The 24,037-nt window shown below is 52.0% G+C and overlaps 2 protein-coding genes and 1 long non-coding RNA gene across 8 annotated transcripts in view; 1 reads left to right on the plus strand and 2 right to left on the minus strand.

The window, feature by feature from the left end:
• Positions 1-6,289, minus strand: part of LOC100612711 (uncharacterized) — an 85,831-nt gene extending 79,542 nt beyond the window's left edge. For 3 of the 5 annotated variants that reach the window (XR_010154237.1, XR_008541193.1, XR_008541192.1), the window contains exon 1: positions 5,975-6,289. This is a non-coding gene — a long non-coding RNA (uncharacterized LOC100612711). The remainder of the gene's footprint in view (positions 1-5,974) is intronic. The other 2 variants (XR_010154236.1, XR_010154235.1) reach the window with 2 other exon arrangements.
• A 6,557-nt stretch (positions 6,290-12,846) lies between these two features.
• Positions 12,847-19,584, plus strand: KCNK15 (potassium two pore domain channel subfamily K member 15). Its single transcript, XM_001152552.7, has 2 exons — positions 12,847-13,455; positions 17,403-19,584. The coding sequence occupies exons 1-2, from the start codon at positions 12,963-12,965 to the stop codon at positions 18,110-18,112; spliced, it is 1,203 nt and encodes a 400-aa protein (XP_001152552.3). The 5' UTR covers positions 12,847-12,962; the 3' UTR covers positions 18,113-19,584.
• The window catches only part of RIMS4 (regulating synaptic membrane exocytosis 4), a 58,926-nt gene continuing 53,969 nt past the window's right edge, over positions 19,081-24,037 (minus strand). For both annotated transcript variants that reach the window (XM_016937978.3, XM_016937977.3), the window contains exon 6: positions 19,081-23,637. In XM_016937978.3, coding sequence (XP_016793467.1) covers positions 23,419-23,637 — 219 coding nt within the window. In that variant the 3' untranslated portion in view covers positions 19,081-23,418. The remainder of the gene's footprint in view (positions 23,638-24,037) is intronic.

The raw sequence follows: 24,037 nt of genomic DNA on the forward strand, positions 1-24,037 counted from the left end.
TTTCTCTTTTCCTTGCCTTTCTTTTTCTTCTTTCTTGAATTTTTAATGAAGTATAAAAAGTATACAAGGCCAGGCACGGTGGCTCATGCCTGTAATCCCAGTACTTTGGGAGGTTGAGGCGGGTGGATCGCGTGAGCTCAGGAGCTCGAGACCAGCCTGGGTAACGTAGTGAAACCCCCTCTACAAAAAATACCAAAGCCGGGCATGGTGGCACATGCCCGTAGTCCAAGCTACACTGGAGGCTGAGGTGGGAGGATGGCCTCCCAGGAGGCGGAGGTTGCAGTGAGCCGAGATTGCATCGCTGCATCTAGCCTGGGTGACAAGAGTGAGACCCTGTCTCAGAAAAAACAAAACAAAAAAAAAAAAAACAAGTATACAAATAAAAGTGTTCAGTTAGTCCAGTTTTCACAAATGAGCACACCCATGCAATCAGTACCTGGGTCAACAGCAGGACCATGCATTGCCTGCACCTCCAAAATCCACCTTGGACTCCCTCTCTTCACTACCCACAAGATAATCACTATCCTGACTTCTAACAGATAGATCCATTGTACCTGACCAGAGGCAGCAGCCATCACCTGGAGACTTGTTAGAAATGCCCCATCCCAGACCTACAGAAGCTCTGGGAGTAGGGCCCAGAAATCTATTTTAACAAACCTCCCATCTCGTTAAAATCAGACACAGCTCCAGCTCGGGGGAGGACAGCAGTGATGTGCTGCTGCCTCCTTGTGGCATTTCCATGCATGAACAGCCGAGAGGCCACCTGCCAGGAGGAGGCTGTCTTCAAGGGGCAACTCCAACAGCCTCCCTGAGAGGTACCCCTCGACTTTCTGCCTAGGAAAGGGGAGGCGACCAATGGCCACCATGTGTCATGTGCTAACGAAAAGGCCACCTGCCTCTCCATGGCTAAAATGTGGTCTAGGGTCTGAGGTGCATTCTCAGCCATCTGATTCTCAAGAATTCATCTTTTTTCACTTCCACTGACATGAATTATGACATCAGGGAGAACCCAAGGGCAGAAGTAGGGGCCAAGTCCTCTTCGTCACCTCCAGGTTGGCTGACAAACTTGGTTGCAAGTGGCCCCATCACACTGGCCTGGTCCTTATCTATGGCCCCTTTGTCAGAGGCGTTAGACCAGAGCAACTCCATTTTGAGTAGGGGCTGGGTAAAATAAGGCTGAGTCCTACTGGGCTGCATTGCCAGACAATGAGGCATTCTAAGTCACAGGATGAGATGGGAGGTCGGCACAAGATACAGGTCATAAAGACCTTGTTGATAAAACAGGCTGCAGAAGCTGGCCAAAACCCACCCAAACCAAGATGGCGACGAGAGTGACCTCTGGTCGTCCTCACTGCCGCACTCCTACCAGCGCCATGAGAGTTTACAAATGCCATGCCAATGTCAGGAAGTTACACTCTATGGTCTAAAAAGGGGACACATGAATAATCCACCTCTTGTTTAGCATGTCATCAAGAAATAACCTTAAAAATGGGCAACCAGCAGCCCTGAGGGCTCTTCTGTCTATGGAGTAGCCATTCTTTATTCCTTTACTTTCTTAATAAACTTGCTTTCTCTTTGTGGACTTGCCTTAAATTCTTTCTTGCAGGAGATCCAAGAACACTCTCTTGGGGTCTGGATCAGGACCCCTTTCTGGTCACACCTCCACTGCCCAATGCCCCCTCACCACTGGCTTTCATGAAAAAGGTTTTAACGTCTTCGCTGGGCCAGGTCTTTTCATCCAGTCTCTGTTGGATGGCCAATAACCTAACGTGAACCTCTTCAGCAGCTTCTCCCCTGCCCTGAAGCCAGCAGGGTTGGGACACAGGTGACTGACTTGACTCCCTCTACCCTCTCAACCCCCTCACCACCACTCACCTCAAGGACACACCCTCCAGGTCCACTAACCCCCCTGCCTCTCTCAGTCTCTGAGACATCTCACTGCAGTCCCACTCCCCTGCCTTCCTCTCTTGACCCCTGCTCTGTGGCCATCTGACTAAAACCCAGAGTTTGAGAACCTGGTGGTATCACCGCTTACTCCAGATGGCTGATGATCTTTATGTTCTGGATCAGGTCTCAATCCAGACCCCAAGAGAGGGTTCTTGGAGCTCGCACAAGAAATAACTCAGGGTGAGTCCATAAAGTGAAAGTGAGTTTATTAAGAAAGTAAAGGAATAAAGAATGGCTACTCTAAGTCACAGGATTCTAAGTCACAGGATGAGATAGGAGGTCAGCACAAGATACAGATCATAAAGACCTTGTGGTAAGACAGGTTGCAATCAAGAAGTCGGCTAAATCAGAACCTGGTGGCAGAAACTGGTGCTGCGCTGCCTACTCCAGATGGCTGATGTGGCATCTGTGGAATGCAAAGTCTCCCTGAGTCTTTTCCCCACGTCAGGAAGATTGCTTAAGTATCAGACTGCAGTTGCCAGAATAAATCTAAATTTATTTTAAATGTTCATGTCAACAGTCATATTTGTAATGTTTTTTTCCTTAAAAAACATGTTGTACATATGGATGTTCGTCATTGCTATTTATACCTTTATGCCTGTCTTTATTAGCTAGGGTAAACCAGATCCCAGTAATAAATAAACCCGAAATCCAGTGGCATACCAAGGGACCAGGGGAGGTGGTGGTGTTACAGGAAGGGGGTCCCAATCCAGACCCCAAGAGAGGGATCTGGATCTTGGAACTCGCGTAAGAAAGAACTCAAGGCGAGTCCATAAAGTGAAAGTGAATTTATTAAGAAAGCAAAGGAATAATGCTCCATAGACAGAGCAGCCCCGAGGGCTGCTGGTTGCCTATTTTTATGGTTATTTCTTGATGATATGCTCAACAAGGGATAGATTATTAATGCCTCCCCTTTTTAGACCATATAGGGTAACTTCCTGACGTTGCCATGGCATTTGTAAACTCTCATGGCGCTGGTGAGAGTCTAGCAGTGAGGACGACCAGCGGTCACTCTCGAGGCCATTTTGATTTTGGTGGGTTTTAGCCGGCTTCTTTATTGCAACCTGTTTTATCAGCAAGGTCTTTATGACTTGTATCTTGTGCCAACGTCCTATCTCATCCTGTGACTTAGAATGCCTTAACCATCTGAGAATGAAGCCCAGCAGGTCTCAGCCTCATTTTACCCAGCCCCTATTCAAGATGGAATCACTCTGGTTCAAATGCTTCTAACAGTGGGAGTTTTCTCCCTGGTGAGAAGGAATATTTTAACATTGGCAATGTTTACAATTGCTGGCATGTGGTGATAATAAAAAGCAGATTGACTTTTAGACCTTTTCATTATTGTTTTAAAATTCTGTACAGACAATGTACCCCTTTATCACCTGCATCCACTTCCACTACCACCAGCGCCATTGGAACGTCACTGCCAAAATGCTTACTAGCCAAAGCACAAAGTCTATGTGTGTTACGTAACATTCCCTATGGGTGCTTCTGCTTGGTGGGCTCCCCCACATGGTGATCCAGGGACTCAGGATCCTTCGTCTAGGGCTCCTCCTTCCTCTCTCCTTCTCCCAATCATCTGCATCCAGTAAGGCCTGACTAGGTCAGGGAGGAAGCCCAGACAATCAATTCATGGAGAGCCGGAGCCAGGAAGTTGCACACAGAACTTCTGCTCTTGTCTCATTGGTTAAAACTCAGTCACATGGCACACCCAACTGCAAGGGAGGCTGGGAAATGTAGTCTATCTACATTTCATGTGCTATCACAAACATCCATCAGTCTTTGCCACAATGTCTTAAATATTTCACAATAAAGAAATGTTAAATGTCAGTGTTAGACAAGAATGTGGATAAACTACCTTCTTTCTCTAGTATAGGAATTTTACCATGGGACAGATAGTCATGGTTCAGTCATGAAACAAATGATCTCAAATTTTATACTGTCCCAGTGACCAGAATGCTGAGTTCACAGAGCTTTCCACTGCCTCTTTCTCCTACTCAGATGATTTCCCTTCTATCTGAGCACATGCCTAGACTACATTTCCCAGTCTCCTTTGCAGCTAGGTGTGGCCATGTGACTCAATCTTTACCAATAAAATATGAAGGGAAGTGACATATGCCACTTCCTGACCTGAGCATTACAAGTTTGTGTGCCTGCTTCGAGTTCTTTCCCCTTCCCATTGGCTGCAACCCTCTGTGCCCAGCTTCCACTGTGCAGACAGGAATAGTATCCTGGGGCAGTGCAGTGATTCTCAAACTTGCAGAATCACTTGGAGGGCCTGTAAAGACACAGATGGCTGGGCCCCACAACTAAAGTTCCTGATTCGCTAGGCCCAGGATAGGGCTGGAGAACTGACATTTCTAACAAGTTCCCAGGTGCTGTTGAAGCTGCCAGTCCAAGGACCACCCTGGAAACCACTGTCCTAAGGAATGATGGAGTGCACTATGAAGAAACCTGGGTCTCTGAGTGGCCCCCTGGATCATAGCTGCCTTGACAACTTGGCAGCGCAGTTGAAAAAGAAGTAAACTTTTGTCTTCTTTAAGTCATTGCACTGCTGGGCATCTTTGTTACAGCAGCTTAACCTTTAACCACACTAACAGAGTTGGGATTCTGTCACTTGCAACCAAGAGTCCTGACCAATACAGACTCGAAGCTTAACTTCAGTAAGTTCCGCCACTAAGAGAGTTTGCTTCTTTTTTCCTGCTTATCCCAAACCCACAGTTTTTTCATCTTACCTTAGTATTGACCAGGATTCCGGAAGGAGATATGCACATGCACCAAGCCCTAGGAAGGAACTGGAAGGTGGAGAATATTCCACTATGCCACAATCTTTTCAAACATTAACATTATTATCATCTCAACTACTTGCCTGAGTCCCTTGAACACAGGCCCAGCTCTGAAATGTAGTTGCCATGGTGTCTGGAAACAGCCCAGACACCCACTACTCATTGGTGGGTACCTCTTGTGCTGTTTTCCTGGCTCTAGGTGAACATTCACACCGTGCAGGTAAAGAAGGGTGCAAATGAAGGTTATGGGGACTCGTGTGGCTCAAGCTCTACCTTGGAATGTGTGGCTCAGAGCCCTGGGGATCAAGCTTGGCAGTGGGAGAGGAGGTGGGGGGAAGGTTCCGTGGCCCTGAGAGAAGAGGACTCACAACATCTTCAGGGCTCTGTTTCCTGAGGTTAATGGGCCCTCAGCAAAGCACTTAGAGGGTGTTTCTGTGTTTCTCTTGCCTACTCCTCCGCCATGTATAGGTGGGCCACAATGGGGTCCATGTAGAATAGTGTTTTTCCTATGGTCATTTAGCAAGTCTGGGGCAGAGTCCATTTGAGAACCAGGCCTCCTGTCTCCCAGCCCAGGGATTTAAAAAATTATCCCATCCTAGTATGGAAAGCAGCCATGTCCCAAACTGGAATGTGGGCTCTGGCCTTTGGAGGACCAGAGAGAGCCTAGCAATGGCCTCTTCCACGTCCTGAAGAAAGTCCTGCAGGGGGTGGGCACAGTGACTCACGCCTGTAATTCCAGCACTTTGGGAGGCTGAGGCGGTTGGATTGCTTGAGCTTAGGAGTTCGAGACCAGCCTGGGCAACATGGCGAAACCCCATCTCTACAAACAATACAAAAATTAGCCAGGCATGGTGGCTTGTGCCTGTAGTCCCAGCTACTTGGGGGGCTGAGGTGGGAGGATAGCTTGAGCCCAGGAGGCAGAGGTTGCAGAGCCAAGATCGCACCATTGCACTCCAGTGTGGGTGACAGAGTGAGACCCCTGTCTCCAAAAAAAAAAAAGGTCCTGCAGGCATGATATGGTGGTATTTGACACCTCTTGTCCGTCCTTGGTTTTGGGGCTTTAGCTGTAAATCTGAGACAATAGGAAAAGTCCCATTTAAGAGTCTCTTACATGTGTGTCATTTAACTTAATCCTCATGACAGCCTTATATGGGAAGTGTATTAAAGAGGGTAATGCTAGTTGCTATAGCGAACAGCCCCCAAGATCTAGTGGCTTAACACAATAGCAGTTTATCTCTTACCTAATATTGCAAGGCAGGTATTTGTTCCTGGTTGGAGAGATTTCCTTTACGTGGTGATCCGGGTGACTTCCATGTTGCAGCTTTGCCATCCTGCAGGGCTTTGGGTTCTCTGCATCTAGACAGACAGGGATGGAGAAGCTCACCTACTTCCTCGAGGCCCTGCCTGGAAGTGACACTCACCACTCCTGCTCACATTCCATTGGTGGAGACTAGTCACATGGTCACACCTAGATGCCAAGGATGCTGGGAAATGTAGTCTCCAGTGGGGCACATGTCTTCCAGAGACAATTCCACACTATGGAGTCTTTTCCAGAGTTAGTGCACAAAGTCTTCTTTACTAATCTGTTTAACCAGCTTGCCAGGCTAACCAGCGCTCTCCATGCTCTCTGAATGCAACGCTACTGCCCCAGGCATACTGAATGCTTATGGCTAGTAAGCCATTCCCTAGGCCCCTGGTCACCTTTGGCTCTTGGCCGTAGAACAGCATGCTTGCCAACAGTCTGCTGGGTCTGTTCCCAAATCAGTTTGCACAAAGCACACTTAATATTGTAACAATGTAACTGAATTAGATATTCCATAAACTGATGAAATATGAGTGCAAAAGGAAGAGATTTGTTTTTCTGAAAACTGAATGAAGACTGGTTGCTAAAAAGAATACTGTCAAATTAGGTGTGGAAGAAACAACTACAAAACATCTAGAAAAAAAAACCCACAAGAATCTAGAGGGATTCTGCACTCCAGTTGCCATACAAATGTCTGCAGGTCCTTGCCCCACTTTAAAGAAACCAGAATTGGCCAGGGACGGTGGCTCATGCCTGCAATCCCAGCACTTTGAGAGGAATTACAGGTATGAGCCACTGTGCCCAGCCCCTGCAGGACTTTCTTCAGGACATTATACCAGCTGTCCTTCCCTCAAAAGCCTCCTTAGCCTATATAAAGCGAAGATTATGAATAAATGTTAAGGGCAGGTTTCTGGAACCAGACAGCCTGTATTTGAATCAAGCAATCCTCCTGCCTCAGACTGTCAAGTATCTGGGACAATAGGCTCACACCATGGCACCTGGCTTGAAATTTCAACTTAATTCAATTTTAATTAATTTAACTATAAATGGCCACATATGGTTACTGGCTAAGGCATTGGGTAGGGAAGCTCTGTGTTACACTAACATTAGCACATGTATTTCTTCACGTCTCAGGCTCTTTCTTTGCCTTGACTCTTTCTAGCCCATGATGTCTTGTGAAATGCAAGTCCTGCCCCCGTTGATTCAGACAGACAGCTCTTGATTCCAACATATTATGCTGACTGGGAAAGGGAGGGGTGGTCCTTGGCAGGAGGAAAAGGGACAGGCCTCTGTCTGTAGCAACTGGGCTCAAATTGCCATATGGCAGCAACTGCCACCTGTAACAGTGCCATGCTAAGCTCCTCACTGGCAGGGAAGGGCTGCTGTCAAGAGCAAGAGCTCAGCAGCTGGTTCCCCCTCTCCTTGGAATTGTGACTTTGAAAAAAATCTCTGCATACTTCTGAGCCTCAATTTCCCCATCTATAGGGTGGAATTAACAATGCCTACTGTTGTTCTGAGGATTAAATGAAGTGAGGCCTGCTTTGTGCTTGGATCATACTAACTACTCAATCAATGTTCTCATTTACTGTAACTCTCAGAGTCACCTTCCACTCAGACCAAATAAACAGCAGGGGAAAAAATAGGGTGGGATGGACAGAGATAAAATGTTCTTTTAAAAAGTGTTTTATTGGCCAGGCACAGTGGCTCACACCTGTAATCCCAGCACTTTGGGAGGCCAAGGAGGGTGGATCACCTGAAGTCAGGTTTTTGAGATCAGCCTGGCCAACATGGTGAAACCCCATCTCTACTCACAATACAAAAAAAATTAGCTGTGCATGGTGGTGTGTGGCTGTAGTCCCAGCTACTCAGGAGGCTGAGGCAGGAGAATCGCTTGAATCCAGGAGGCAGGGTTACAGTGAGCCGAGATCGTGCCATTGCACTCCAGCCTGGGCAACAAGAACAAAACTCCATCTCAAAAAAAAAAAAAAAAGTGTTTTATTGTGAAAATTCTCAAATACACATGAAAGTAGAGAGAATGGTTTAGCAAACCTCTATACTCCTATCACTTAGATTTTCAAATCTAAAACAAACCACAGTAAAGGTTTTTTTGTTTTGTTTCTGTTTGTTGAGGCAGGGTCTCACACTGTCACCCAGGCTGAAGTGCAGTGGCTGATGGACCGACCTCCCCAGGCTCAAGTGGTGTGATCATGGCTCACTGAAGCCTCGACCTCCCAGGCTCAAGTAATCCTCCCACCTCAGCCTCCCGAGTAGCTGGGACTACAGGCGTGCACCACCATGCCAGCTAATTTTTTTGTATTTTTTGTAGAGACAAGGTTTCGTCATGTGACCCAAGCTGGTCTTGAGTTCCTGGGTTCAAGTGATCTACCCACCTCAGCCTCCCAAAGTGCTGGGATTACAGGCATGAGCCACCACACTCGGCCCAGAGTAAGGGTTTTAATAACTCCATTAACTCAGAGATATGGATCCTCATGAGGCTGAAGAACAAACTCTCAATGGCTCCAAGGAAATGGTCACAAACACATGTTAGGACCTCTCTGAGCAGCCCTGCCTAAAACCCATCAGAGACAGAGTCTTGTTCAGACAGTTGTCATTTGTCCCCCAAATAATATCCTCATCGGCCTGGGAGCAGTGGTTTCCCCCACTGGGTGTGGCTATGTGTTTTTCTGGTGATACTCAAGATTCCATCTCTCTGGGTCCCCCAAACCGTATGTTTTGTCTTTCAGTGCCCAGAAAATTATGAGAGACCCCAAACTCCTACCAGTAACGTTGCTTAAATTAGCAAGAGACAGCTTTTAATTTCTTGTAACCCAGATCCCTAAATGACAGTCAGGCTACAGAAAAGCCACAGCGGCCACCTCTAAGGAGCTGGCACCTACTGTCCCCTGAGGTTAAAATAATCCATTCTTTCAGGAGAGAGACAAGAGAGAGATGTTATTAGGGAACGTGCCAGGTCTTCTGGCTTTCTGGAAAATTACTGGGCTATAGTCTAACTATTAAAAATCAATCCCTTAAGATCCCAGTAGCCCTGGGGAATAGGCAGTGTGGAAAAGGGCAAAGAAGAAATTAATTGGGTGGAGGACAGTACTAACATTTGCTGGGCATACTCTGTGCTGAGCAGTTCTTCATACACTCCATTTAATCCTCATGGGAACACTGTCAGGCAGACATTCCTAGCCCCAGGTCACAGACAAGGAAACTGAGGCTCAGAGAGGTGAAGTTACTTGCCCAAGACACAACCAAGGTCTGGCTAACTCTAACACCCATGTTCTTCTTTGCCACTGCCCTACCCTGTGTGGCCTTAGGTGAGTCTCTCTCTCTCCTTCTGAGCATCAGTTTCCTCTCCCTGAGATGGGAATGGCTTGCCTGGCTCACAAAGCCTTCGGAAGGATCTAGACTCCTAAGTGCTTAGAAGCATGCCCAGCACCCAGCCTGGGACTGGGATTGCCTTTTTTGTCATCCTCAAAGCTGACAACCTTGGAGCTCTGAAAGAAGAAAATCCAAGGCCCCGCTGAGGGACGCGGGTGTGCCTCTGGGGCGATGGGACAGAGGAAAATCACTGGGTTCCCTCAGGTCTCCAAAGGAGGAAGGAGGGGAGGAGGCAGAGGGAGGTAAGCTGAAGGGGGAGGTGCCTCGGGTGTTGCTGTTTTTGGTGACTGCTCAGCTGACAGCTTTCCAACCTAAGAAACACACATACACAAAGTCTAACCTCCTCTGGCTTAAAATAGAGCCACTGAACCAAAAATGCCAAGCACAGGGCAGAGTCATCTGCCTGACGGAGCCAGACAGCTCCCCCATGGCCCCAGTAACATCCACCCCCAGTGGGCACACCTGACCAAGCGCCTCTCAGCTGCGCATCATGGGGCCCTCACAACAGTGGGCAAGCAAAGCCAGCCACGGATCCTCGGCCCCATCCCGGAGACAAGGCAAGTGAGAGCCAGAGAGGCGATGGGAGGGGGATAAAGCCAGCAGCATCTGGCCTGACAAGGATCATGACCTGGGGAACCAGACAGCCCTGAGTTCAATCCTGGCTCAGCCACAGCCTGGCTGGGAGGACTTGGCAGGTTAAGTATCTCTTGGCAGGTTAAGTGCCTCTGTGTCCTGGGCTGTAAGGTGAGAGTCCTGTGAGTGATGTCTGTGATTATGCCTCGCACAGGCAGAGTGTTTGGCCCTGCCCCTGCTTCTGGAAAAAGAATTTTCGGCATCTGCACACAGACAGTTGTGAAAAAGGAGGAGAAGCAGCTACTGGCTAAGGGGCACCTGGATAGTGACACAAAACAGCTTCTATAATCCTCTACATGGTCCTATGGGGTGAGGGTCATTACTACCCCCGTTTCTCAGATGAGAAAACCAAGGCACAGGGAAGTACAAGTGTTCTGTTTATGGACACCTAGTGGTATGGTTTGGCTCTGTGTTTCCACCCAAATTGCATCTCCAATTGTAATCCCTGCATGTTGAAGGAAGGACTTGGTAGGAAGTGATTGACTTATGGAGGCAGTTTTCCCCATGCTGTTCTGGTGATGGTGAGTGAGTTCTCACGAGATCTGATGGTTTAAAAGTGTTTGGCAGTCCCCCTCCTCTCTCTCTCTCCCGCTGCTATGTAAGACATAGCTTGCTTCCCTTTGGTCTCTGCCATGATTGTAAGTTTCCTGAGGCCTCCTCAGGCATGTGGAACTGTGAGTCAATGAAACCTCTTTCCTTCATAAATTACCCAGTCTCAGGTAGTTCTTCATGGCGGTGTGACAACAGACTAATACACCCAGCTAGGAAGTGGAGGAGCTGGAATTCAAACCCAGGTCTTATTGACTCCAGCTGTGTCCACAACCATGCCCTCATTAACTCTCCCCTGAGTGGGCCCTGCCCTTCCCCTAAGATCAGGCCATTCCCCACATCCCACTGTCTCCACAAACTCTTTTCGGGCTCTTGTTGGGCTGTGGGTCCTTGGAGTCCCACTCACTCCGACTCTGAGACTTCAGCCCAGGTTTCTGCTCCTCTGAAGTCTGAGCAGAAATCGGAATATTAAACTTACTGATGCTGTTGCTAAAAATCAGGCTGAGGTAGTGGCACCAGCACGCTGCTTCCGGCCCACTGAGCTTCATCCTGCTTCTCGGGAGAAGAAGGGGTCCAGGCCCTCTCTACCAGGTACTGGGGCCCAATTCTGCCTGGGAACTGAGTCGGACAGGCACTAGGTTGGACATCCCTACAGGCCCGGGCATCTGCTCACTTGTGATATCTGTAACAGTGGCTCACACTTCTAGACAAATCCTCAGGGCCAAGCTCAGCTCTCCGGCTCCACATCTACTGGTTCATTTAATCCTCACACCCACTGTATTAGTTCCCTGTTGCCACTGCAGTAAGTTATTACAAACTTAGTGGCTTAAGGCAAATGTATTATCTTCTAGTTCTGTAGGGTGGAGGGCTACACAGGTCTCACTGGGCTCAAATCAAGGTATTGGCAGGACTGAGTTCCTTTCTAGAGGCTTCCATATGGAAGTATGTCCTCCTCTGGGACCTGGAGGGCCTAGGCGGCAGGCTGGGCCTCAGGGGCTTAACATACGTCAGCGACTTAATACAACAGAAGCTCAAAACTGGGGCTCCTGATTGGGGGTTGGGGGACGACCTTGCAATGTGTCATTCAGCCCCAGGTTTTTCCCACCTTGTGGGCTCCCTCTCTTCTAAAGACTTTAGCTCTCTGCATTCAGCCGTCTGGTGGGGGAAAGAGATGGAGCACGTGTAGGGCAAGGTTTTATGGGCCAGGCCTGGAAGTGGCATATGTCACTTCTGCCCATGTTCCATGAGCTAAAGCTTGGTCACATAGACCCTGCTAAGTGCAAGAAAGGCTGGGCAATGTGGCCAGCTGGGCGCCCAACTCCACCTCCCTGGTGCATCCCGGATCCCCTCATTTCTCTCCATCTTCACACATTTGGACTACACTAGCCTTCGAACTGGCCTCCACTCCTAGCCACCATCCCTTTTCCCCATGACAGCCAGGGGCTCTTTAAAAAATATGAATCAGATCATCGTGGTGGTGTTGCGTGTGTGTTTGTTTGCCTGTGTTTGTAATACAGCCTTTCCATGGCTTTCAATAAACCCACATAAGGGCTTGTAAGACCCTGTGTGAACTTGCCCCTTTGCCTTCCTTCTGCTCCCCCAAAGTATCTGCCCCCCAGTTCTCTGGGCTCCAGCGACACTGGCTCCTCTGCTATTCTGGCTGCCAAGTCATGCTCAGTTCTGTTTTAAGCACCACCTTAGATGGTGGGGTTCACCTTCCCCAAGAAACTATCCCTTTTCCTTCTTTCTCACTCTTGTCTTAAATTAGTTTCTTGTTTGTTAGCTGGCCCTCCTCACTAGGATATCACTTTTACTTACAACAGGAATGTTGTTTGCACCAGTAGGTGCTTGGTAAATATTTGTCAGAGGATTGACTGACTGAATGAAAGAAGGAAGGAAGGAAGGAGAGAAGGAAGGGAAGAAGAGATGAAGGGAGGAAGGGAGGAAGGGAGGGAAGGGAGGGAGGGAGGAAGGAAGGACAGAAGGAAGGGAAGAAGAAAGGAAGGGAGGAAGGAAGGGAAGGAGGGAGGAAGGGAGGGAGGGAGGAAGGATGGGAGGGAAGAAGGGAGGGAGGGAGGAAGGGAGGGAGGGATGGGGAAAGGAATGAAAGGAAGGGAGGAAGGAAGGAAGGAAAGGAGGGAGGGAGGGAGGAAGGGAGGAAGGAAGGAATGAAAGGAAGGGAGGAAGGGAGGGGAGGGGGGAGGGGAGGGAGGGAGAAAGGAAGAAAGCAAGGAAGGAAGGAAGGAGGGAAGGAAGGAAGACTGGCACGAGGTCACAACATGAGTTAGTGGCGGGAACAGGACTTCTGCAGGCCCGGGGTTTGGGCCTTTGCTTCAGATCTCACTATTCACAGACACATGAACCCCGGGCAGGCGAGTGGGAGGCGGACAGGGGAGCGGCTCTTCCGGCCCCCACCCGTGGCGATCCCAGCCTCCAGGTTCCCGGCAGTCGCCCCGCCTCGCCCGTCACAACCCTGCCGCGTGGGGCCGGGGTTGGAGGGGGCGGAGCGCGCGGTCCGGGCACACGGAGCAGGTTGGGACCGCGGCGGGTACCGGGGCCGGGGCGCCATGCGGAGGCCGAGCGTGCGCGCGGCCGGGCTGGTCCTGTGCACCCTGTGTTACCTGCTGGTGGGCGCTGCTGTCTTCGACGCGCTCGAGTCCGAGGCGGAAAGCGGCCGCCGGCGACTGCTGGTCCAGAAGCGGGGCGCTCTCCGGAGGAAGTTCGGCTTCTCGGCCGAGGACTACCGCGAGCTGGAGCGCCTGGCGCGCCAGGCTGAGCCCCACCGCGCCGGCCGCCAGTGGAAGTTCCCCGGCTCCTTCTACTTCGCCATCACCGTCATCACTACCATCGGTGAGCCGCCCGGAGCCTCCCTCCGCGCCCGCTCCAGCCCCAGCTGTCCCGGGGCGCCTCTGGCTTTCGGTCCCACCTCTGCCCCCGCCCAGCTGAGCTACTTTGGACGGGTCATTTCGGCTCACCGAGCCTCCCTCATCTCCTTCGCCTCCCTCGTCTCCTTCGCCTCCCTTGTCTCCCTGGTCTCCTTTGCCCCCCTCTGCTGAATGGAGCTGTCAGCCCACGCAGGCAGGGACGGGAGGAATCAGTAAATCGAGTTTGCCAAAAGGCTGACCCAGGAGTGCTCAGAAAACGTCCAAGGGGCTTGGAGATAGATGAAGCGGGGCTGGGAGACCAAGTGGCTGGATTTGCTTTTCCTTGCCTGGTTGCCTCACACTTGCTGTGTGACCTTAGACGAGTTGCTCAACCTCTCTGAGCCAGAGTTTTCTCTTCTGTAAAATAGTATCGCTAATCGGCCTTATCTCAGGGCTGTGGTGAGAATTATTATTCAGGAGACAGACTATGCACAGACAAGGCCTGTGCTAAAACATGACACATACAGAGCACTACAAAGAAAAGATCATTTTTTAATTATTGCAATTGTTATTGTTACCCCATGAGAATGGGGACCCAGTCTGTCTTAGGGACTGCTGTATGACCCGTGCCTAGCATGCAGTAGATGATCAATAAATACTTGTTAAAGGAATGACTGATAACCACAGGCTCTGGACTCTGCCCTCAGGGATGCAGAGCAGTTCCTTTGGAGCATCTGGACCACCAGCTGTTGCCATGACTACCATCTGGCTGGTACCTGCTGAGCCTAAGCCTGGGGGAACAGGAAGGAGAGAAGTGGGCTCTGCAGGGCTCCAGGCTTGGTGCCGGCCACTCCCCAGGCTCCAGCTGTGAACGTCCCGGCACCCCCCCCCCGGGGCTTGGATCACCAGTCCGAAAGCCAGTGCCTTGGAGAAAGTTTCCCCATAATGCTCTTGCAAGTGAATATGAGCTGTGGTTTTTGCAGTGGAGTTAAAAGTATGAGTTCTGGAATCGCATAGACTGGAGTTCTGTTCTCATCTCTATTGCCACCTGCCTTCTCTGGCAATTGATTCCACCTGTCCAAGCCCTGGTTTCCCCAAAGGCAAAATGCAATTGTTCCTACCTCACTGGGTGACTGCCAGGTTTCAGTGAGGTCAAGCATGTGACATGCTTGGCACAGTGCCTGAAGCCAAGTAGGCACTATTCATTTGTAATAATTCATTATTTGCCAATGTGGCTCCAGCTCTTATTCAGCTCTTTTTGCCCCCTCCTGTCCACATGGACACCCCTGCTTCCTATCTTGGTACACCTGAGACCCTCCTGGTTACCGTGCCCACTGGTCTGGGATGCCATCAACTTGTTCTCTCTGCCTTTATCTACATTCTTTGGAGGCTTGCCATGTGGTTTTGGCCTCTTACCCTGGTTCTTTACCTCTGAGGTACGGAGGCTGATGTAAGAGACTCAAGTGGAAACAGGAGGAATTTTGCCTTTTCTGGCCACTTGGGGGCACCACCACCCTCTGTGGTCTAGTCCGCTTAAGCCAGCCTTGCAGAGAGCCAGGTGCCAGGCCCCAGGAATTTGGGCTTTGCTTGGATGGGAGAGAGGCACTGAAGCAATGGAGGGTGCTGGTTAATAGCTCAGGCCTGTGGAGGGTGCTGGTTAATAGCTCAGGCCCGTGGAGGGTGCTGGTTAATAGTTCAGGCCCATGGAGGGTGCTGGTTAATAGCTCAGGCCTGTGGAGGGTGCTGGTTAATAGCTCAGGCCTGTGGCCTTTGGGCAGTTTTGTCCCTCTGAACCTAGTTTTCTTATCTATAAAATGGGAATAACAACATGTCATATAGTCATTGGGAGGGTTAAATCTGATAATCCATGCAGAGTACATACATGGGTTAGTTACTGTCATTATTAGTTATTATCATTATTCATTTCACTCTCTGCCAAAACCTGGCACAGTCCCAAACAGCTGGAAGCCTTTTATTCCTAAAGAGACTCTTCTGTTTCTCACCAGCACCCCCTTCAGCTTGGTTTGATTCAATAAACTTTCATTGAGCTTCTGGTCTACATCAGGCTCTGTGCAGGACCTTGGTGATGGGGACTACACCACCATCGTCCCTGCCCTCAAAGAGCTCAAAGTCTAGTGATGAGCAGACCCCCTTTCTCCCAAAAGTAACAGAGAGGCAAAGTGATAGGGCTATGCAACAGAAATGTGGAAGCGGAGCCACAGGCCTTTAAATGTATGTAGTGCTGATATTCTGAATAAGTTATATATGCACACAGTACACACTTCACAGGGCACAAAAGGGTATGGAATGAAAAGGAATTCTCCCTCCCACCCTGTCTCTCAGCTCATAAATTCCTCTTCCTGGGTCAAATACAGTTGCCAGTTTCTTGTATGTCCTTCTGGATATATTCTCTGCCTATATATTCCTTTAACACACACACACATTGTATAGACATTATACACACAGTTTTGTCTCTTACTTTTTTTCACTTATAGAATATATGTTGATGTTTTTATGTCAGTCTCTAAAGAGCTGCGTCATCTTGTTTATAGAGTTTCTCAGCCTTGGAACTACTGACATTTGGGGCTGTGGGGACTGTCCTGTGCACTGCAAGATGTTTAGCAGTGTCCCTGGCCTCTACTCTCTAGATGCCAGTAGCACACAGCCATCCCCACTCCTCACCCCCATTTGTGACAACCAGAATGTCTCCAGATGTTGCCAAGTGTCCCCTCAAAGGCAAAACCACCCTCGATTGAGAACTGCTACTCTGTAGTATCCCATGGTTTGGATGGCACTATAATTTATTTAACCAGGCCCCTTTGGATGGACACTTACATTGTTTCTCATTTTCACTATGACTGACAATGCTGCAATGACGACCCAAGTGCACACATATTTTTGCTCATGTGTGTATATTGAAGGGCTAACTTCCTAACTGCGGAACTACCTTGGTCAAAGGATTTGTAGTTTTTACTTTTTGGCAGGTAGGGCCAATCTGTTAGAGGAGGCACATTCTTCTTGGCCTCCTGACTCTTCCTGGGGTACAGGCTCCTTTGAGAATACCATGAAAGCAACTGCTCCTCTTTCCAGGAAAAGACACACAATGAGATACCCATTCATTCCCCTGCAATGGCGCGGTGTTCCAGGACTCAAGATTGCCCAGTCGTGTTTAGATTCCCTATAGTAGTTGAAGGGACCCAGTAAGAATCGCCACGCCAGACAATCAGAACCAAAAGGTGTTCAGTGCGGGCAGGCTGAGCAGTGGAGGGGGAGGTAGTCAGGAGAAAAGGCATGTGGAGAGGACATGCTGACTGGGGAAGCAGCTCGGGGTGTAGCTGGAAAGTGGGGAAAGTTTTGCTTTTTTTTCATCAAGGCATAATTTACATACAGTAGAACTCACCATTTTCCTGTGTACACTCCTGACAGATGAATACCTGCCATGTAACTGCAGCCACGGTCAAGACGGAACATTGCCATCAACCCCCAAAATTCTACCATGCCTTCTGTAGTTAAGCCTGCCCCCAACCCCAGCTACTGGCAACCAACCACAGATCTGTTCTCTGTCGCCACAGTTTTGTCATTTCCAGAATGTCATTTATAGGGAACCATGCGGTCTGTAGGCTTTCGAGCTCGTCTTCCTCTACTCAGCTTAGACATTTGAGATCCATCCTTGGTTGCCGCAAGTTACAGGAGTTCATTCAGTTGCTGAAAAAAATTGCAGTGTTTGGATGCCCCACAGGCATTCCCCAGTCGAGGGACACTTGGGTTGTCTGCAGTTTGGGGTGATGAATTACCTAGTTAGGACTAGTATTTGGAGATGCCCTTCCAGCCCCGGGGACGGGGAGGGACACGCCGGGCAGGCAGGCTGCGGGCGGGACTGTTGTCAGCTGGAGCTGGGCGCTCACAGCCCTCCCCTCCGCTCTCCCTGCATAGGGTATGGCCACGCCGCACCGGGTACGGACTCCGGCAAGGTCTTCTGCATGTTCTATGCGCTCCTGGGCATCCCGCTGACGCTGGTCACTTTCCAGAGCCTGGGCGAACGGCTGAACGCGGTGGTGCGGCGCCTCCTGTTGGCGGCCAAGCGCTGCCTGTGCCTGCGGTGGACGTGCGTGTCCACGGAGAACCTGGTGGTGGCCGGGCTGCTGGCGTGTGCCGCCACCCTGGCCCTCGGGGCCGTCGCCTTCTCGCACTTCGAGGGCTGGACCTTCTTCCACGCCTACTACTACTGCTTCATCACCCTCACCACCATCGGCTTCGGCGACTTCGTGGCACTGCAGAGCGGCGAGGCGCTGCAGAAGAAGCTCCCCTACGTGGCCTTCAGCTTCCTCTACATCCTCCTGGGGCTCACGGTCATTGGCGCCTTCCTCAACCTGGTGGTCCTGCGCTTCCTCGCTGCCAGCGCCGACTGGCCCGAGCGCGCTGCCCGCCCCCCCAGCCCGTGCCGCCCGGGGGCGCCCGAGAGCCGTGGCCTCTGGCTGCCCCACCGCCTGGCCCGCTCCGTGGGCTCCGCCTCTGTCTCCTGCCACGTGCACAAGCTGGAGAGGTGCGCCCGCGACAACCTGGGCTTCTCGCCCCCCTCAAGCCCGGGGGTCGTGCGTGGCGGGCAGGCTCCCAGGCTTGGGGCCCGGCGGAAGTCCATCTGACAACCCCACCCAGGCCAGGGTCGAATCTGGAATGGGAGGGTCTGGCTTCAGCTATCAGGACACCCTCCCCAGGGATTGGAGACGGATGACGGGCCCCTAGGCGGTCTTCTGCCACGAGCAGTTTCTCATTACTGTCTGTGGCTAAGTCCCCTCCCTCCTTTCCAAAAACATATTACAGTCACACCATAAGCACAAACCAGGCTCCAGGGTCACCCTGTAGGAGCAAATTCCTTGTAGTCCAAATTGTATGAGGGCGTGGCCACATCAGCACTTAGGAGAGGCTCTGCACAGGTCCACCTCAGAGCCGACCCTCCAGAGCAACTTTTCTGTTGTGAAGAGGCTGGTTTTCTGAGTAACGGTTGAAATGTGCAACTTTCAACACTGGAATCTTTGCTGCAATTAGTGAGGTCAGATGCTCACACTACGAGAAGCATGGGGAACAAAGGTGGACCAAATGGGACCGTGTACAGTCCAGTGTGGACAAGGGGGTCAATCTCTGTGCTAAACGATCTCATTCTCTGCCCAGTGTATAGAGTGGAATCAGCCCATGTGTGAATGATGGCCTCTTTCCCCCAGATGGCTGATGCTCTTTGTCCCTGGCCAGCCCCACTTCAGGATGAGGGAGGCCTTGCTGTCACCCACCCACCATGTCACTGGGGCCACTTGGACACAGCAGAATGCCATGGGACGAGCTCTCTTCCGGGTCCTGTCAATCACCAGCAATATGACCTTGGAGAATCGCATCCTCTCCCAGGGCCTCAGTTTCCACATCTGTAGAATGACAGGGTTCATCCAGAACCCTGCTCCCTCTTACGCATCTCTGGCAGGACTTTCTGGAACAGGCCCCTGCACCATAAGGGGGCAGAGACAAAGCCCGAGGTGTGGCATCCTGGCACCCCGTGGCACTCAGCCATTTCCCCTGGCTTCCCAGATAGGGCTGTCTCAACACAAAGCATGAACGAGCCAGGTTAGAAAAGCCAAAAACTTTAATTTCAACATGAGCTACATGGTCATGAACACAATGCAACGCGACCCCACTCCAACCCAAGGGCCCCAGAAACCCTCCCTCCCTAAAGGCCTGGGCGGCTCCTGCTCCAAGAGAGGGAATGAGGGAAAGGTAGGTGGATGGAGAGAGGCCCCCAGCCTAAGGACCCGGGCTCCTGCCTTCCCACCACCCGTCCAGGAAGCAGTCATAAAGTGAAAGGGCTCCAGAGGTGATGCCCACAGCCCTGGGCTCGGCTCCATTCTGACCTCCCTGAAGCGCTGGGTTAGACGGGCACCATCAGCCCACATCACAGGCTCGGCGTCGGGTGAGCTTGTGGACGCTAATGCTTTCTGTCCACTCTGAGGTGCTGCTCCAGATGTGGGGCCCTCCCAGAGGGCCTCGGAGACACCATAGGGGAACAGGGAGAGGGGCTCGGTCCCTGGGCCTGACAGCGCTGCTGCTCAATAAATAAATGCAGGTGACCTTGCCTGACGCAACAGCTGTGCCTCCAGAGGGGGTGGGACTCGGTACTGTTTCTGACACGGAAATGCACCCAGGAGCTCCTGGCTGAAGGGAATTGGCTTGTGAAGTACATAACCACCCCCTAAGCCACCTGCTCCACCTCTGGGTGTAAAAGAGTGAGCTCTGGGCTGTTGGAGAACCGAGTTCCAGTCCTGCCCACCCACTAACACAGTGGGACCTCAGGCGAGCACTTTCCCCTCCCAGGACCTCAGCTCCCTGCTTTGAAATGGGGATGACGGCACAGGCCACCACCTACTCCCCAGGGGCTCTTGTGAGGGCCGAAGGGCACACTCGAGGTAAAAGCATTCTGAAAACAAAGTCTGAAAAGCACAACAGGAAGGCCAGGTCTCACTGCATCTGAAGGTTTGGGGAGGACTTGCCTGAAATGAGGCGCCCACAGCTGCTCCCATTCCCTCACTGCCCCAGGCAGGAGCTGGTGTTTCCTAACTCTCCCTCCAGTTGGTTCTGAAGAGGCTATGGCCCCTTACAAGGGCCCTCCACCCAGGCATCAAGGTCTAGACCCAATCCTGTGTACCCTCAGTCAGCTGGGCCAGCCCCCCAGGAGAGCTGAGTCTCCCTGGCAACCCTCTCCCCCAGACCCAGGCCCAGAGAAGTCACTGTTTTATAGAGATGGAGCCCAGTAGGGCTGTGCAGCCCAGGGCTTCGAGGCCAGGAATCCTTGTCCCAGCAGACATGCACTGGAGCAACGGTCTCCTGTCGCCTGAAGAACAATGGAGCCCCTAGTTCTTCCCCCTTTGCGCCCTTGCTGAGGGGTCTTGTGTGAGTCACTTCCTGTTTCTGGGCCTCAGTTTCCCAACCTCTCAGATGGGCTACAGCTTGTCCTGCCCATCTTTTGGGGGCCATTAGGCTTCAAAGAAAGAAGGGAGGAGGAGGTATGGGCAGTGGCAGCCCCACCTCATACTGCCCTGGCTCCGGCTCAGCCTCTATTGGGAGGAGGGGACCCAGGCTGGGGGTGCCACTGAACACACAGGTGACTCCAGGGGTGGCTTTTCCCCCAAGCTGGGTCTTGATTTCCTTGTCTGTAAAATGGAAATGGACTAATGGTCCCAAAGGCCCTTCCCCTTTGCTATGCAAAGGGGGTTCTGGAGAAGGAGAGTGGAGATGGCTCCTTCCCGTGGTATCCTGCATGTGATCTTGGCCCAGAGATTGAAAACAGTCATCCCCTGGAGACCCCAGCCCCCTAGTGGCCCCTAGTGCCAGCCTCTCTGCTCCTCTTCAAACAGTGCAGCCTGAGTCAGCAAGGGGCCAGGCAATAGCGGGGACAGGATGGGCTTGAAGCTTCTCCGAAGCTAATGATGAAAATGTCACTCCCCTCCCCAAACCCCCATCCCTTGGTGAGGACAGACCGTAGTTCCCACACCCAATGGTCACAGCCCCTGGGAAGGGGCACATGCTCACGATGACACAAAGAAACAGGGCTCCAGCCCCCAGCTGCTCCACCCCTCCAGGAGGTGAGCGGGATTTCACAGAACAAACAAGAAAATCATTGAGGGGGCCCTCACTGACCACCCCCAGGTGTTGTTATTGCTTCGGAGCTCTCTCTCTCTTTATAAAGGCTGTGCAGACACCAGGGGAAGGGCTCAGGCTGTCAGGGCCAAGCCCCTGCTCCCTCTGGTTGGGACAGCCAGGCTCTGCCCTGTTTTTGAAAAGCTACCCCTGAACAACCACAGCGGTGATGGCTGGAGAGAGAAGGCGCTCTCCTGGCTCAAAATATTCCAATGGTAAGTAATAAACGAACAGCAGAGAAATCACACTGGTTAGAAAAACAAACAGGCAAGGGGCCAATTCTGTGCCTTGAATGCGAATCCCTCCAGAGCCCTGCTCCTTCCGCCCCCAGCCTTGGGATTCCACCCACCGAGGTCCCAGGAAACTCTGAAGACCTCCTGGGTAAAGGGGGCGTCTCCATCTCCCCTTCCCAGTGCAGGGTAAGCAGCTCTGTGGAGGTGATATACATTGACCAGAACTTTAAAGAATACCCAGGGCTTCCACAGGCTAAGGGAAGGGAAGAATTTCCGGGTGGAAGGAGTTGCCTGGTGGGACTGGGACCGGGACCGGGACCAGGAACAGGGTGGGACCAAAGGCAGCCTGGGTGTCCTCAGGAGAAAACAACACCCTCTAATGGAGACCAGGCCCCCTCTGCCAAGGTCCTACAACCCTTAGGAGTCCCTCATAAAGAAAGTCAGTACCAAGAATAATAAATCAGAACAGCCGAGTATAACAGGCAGCTCCAGCTATAACCCTACGGGGACAAGGGAAGGAAGGGGGCGGAGGAGGAGGGGCTGGCCTCCTGTGAGCCAGGCTGCCCCATCTAGGCCCAGGCCAGCGAGGAGACAGTGGTCTCCTGGAATGTACTTGAGGCTCCTCTCCACCCCCGGTCCTGGGACTCTGTAAGGACTACGCATGAGCTAAGAACAGGCCCCAGGGCTTGGAGCACTAACTCTACCTAGCTAACCTGGACTACGCCCTACACAGCAGGGACTAGGTAAAGAGTGGCAGGCTTCTGGGTGCCTCCCAGGGGAGGTGGCAGAAATGTGCTTCTATAAAGAGGGGCCAGCCTCCATCCTCCCTTGCATGCAAAAGGGCTCCCGCAGGCCCCAGGGAGGGCTGGGCTGGGAAGGCAGCTACCCAGGCCTGCTGGAAAAGGAATCTCCCAGTTCTTACACTCACGCCTCTTCACTTTTCTCTCCTACCGCCATCTTTCCTTCAGCCAAGGTAATTGAGGCCGGGGCAGTGGGTTCTGCCCTTAGTATAGGATGTTTTTTTTAAAAAGACTAAAATAGGGGGGCTCTATTTGCCTCCCCAGCCCCCTGGCCTGGAGGCAGGGGGGGTAGACAAGATGACCATTGACCTCATGCAACAAGGAGGGGTTCTCCAATTTGAGAAACCCTTATCTTGGCACCACCAGTCCCAATCCCAACTTTCCTTAGCCTCCCCCTCCAATACAGCACCCCCAAATGCTCTCTAGGGTTGGGGTTCTGGAAACTCAGGTTCCACAGCTCCTCCACCAGAACACAGACGACAACATTCTTCCTAGTCCGCCAGCGGTTCCTAAACTAGCTTGTTGCAATCCCATGGAGCGAGGCACCTAGGGGTCTGTGCCAGGCCCCCGGCACCTCCTCCTTTCCTTTGGTCCCTGCTGAACCCCAATTCCTAGAGCCACCAGAAGAGGGGCAGGCAGGAGGGGACGGACGGATGGACTCGGACAGGCTGCGGCAAAGCTCCTTCCACGGGCAGGCAGAGGGAAGCTCAAGCTCCTCTTCAAGTGGGGGGCTCTGGGCCCCTGGGAGCTGGCTCCGGATCCTTGCAAAGCTGCCCCTTCATCTCTGGGGCAGGAGTAGCTGCCTGAACCCGGTGCCGCAGGAAAGACACTTGCTGGTAATTGGCACCATGGAGATGGCCGGCTGGGTTCTGGACATGGCTCTGGGCAGCGAGCTTCCGAGGAGGCAAAAAGGGGGAGAAGTTGGACAGAGTTTGGGAAGGGAGAGTGGTCTGCTCTGCCACCTCAATCTTTCCTTTCTCTGGACTGCACCACATCCACCAGGTCAAGAACCGGCCAAGTCAAAAGTGTAGCCAATCCCGTTGGGAGAGGGGAGGTCTCAGGGGGTAGGAGGCAAAGAAGGGGTGAGGAGGGGCCCAAGGGGGGCAGGTCTCCCCGTTCTGCTTCCCCACTGTGGGGGAGAGCCCCGTCCTCCTGTTCAATGTGCCCCTGGGCCTGGGGTCCCAGGTCAGGGCTGGGTGGTCTCCAGGCCATCTTGGGGAGCCCCTCCCCATTCCAGCACTAAGATCGCTCTCCGCAGGGCCCCACGGTGCTCTCGAGGGACAACTGGGATGCCTGCCGGAGCAGGGGGCCTGTGGCTGGGTCCACCATGGAGGAGGTGGGGAAGAGCTTGTACCAGCCCACGGCCAGGGTGGTCAAGTCCAGCTCCTCCAGCAGCACGCGAGCCACACCCATGAACTGCTTCCGCTCCATCCGCCCGTAGTTCCCCCACACGATCACCTGTGGGGCAAGAGACACAGTGGTTCAAATCCTGCCAGTGCCACTCACAGGCCCAGAAGCAGAACCTGGGTCGCCCCATGCCCAATCCAGCTCGGTCCTGTGATTTCTACCTCCTTAAAACTGCAATTCCTCAACAGGCCTTTCTTATCACTGGGCACCACACCAAGCCCCTGGCCTCCAGAGGCTGTTGATGGTAATGGTGACGGTGACGATGGTAATGGGTAGAACACTTGCTGTAGGCAAAACTGCAAATACTTTTCCTGCACACAGCACACATTCCACTGGCACCAGAATGTTATCAGGTAGGTACTATTAGGGTCCCCGCTTTACAGATGAAGGAACTGAGGGTCAGAAGGGAACTTGTTCAAAGTTGTGCAGTAAGTTGTGGAGCTCAGTTCAG

This window comes from Pan troglodytes, chromosome 21 (genome assembly GCF_028858775.2).
Source record: "Pan troglodytes isolate AG18354 chromosome 21, NHGRI_mPanTro3-v2.0_pri, whole genome shotgun sequence".
Lineage (NCBI taxonomy): Eukaryota > Metazoa > Chordata > Mammalia > Primates > Hominidae > Pan > Pan troglodytes.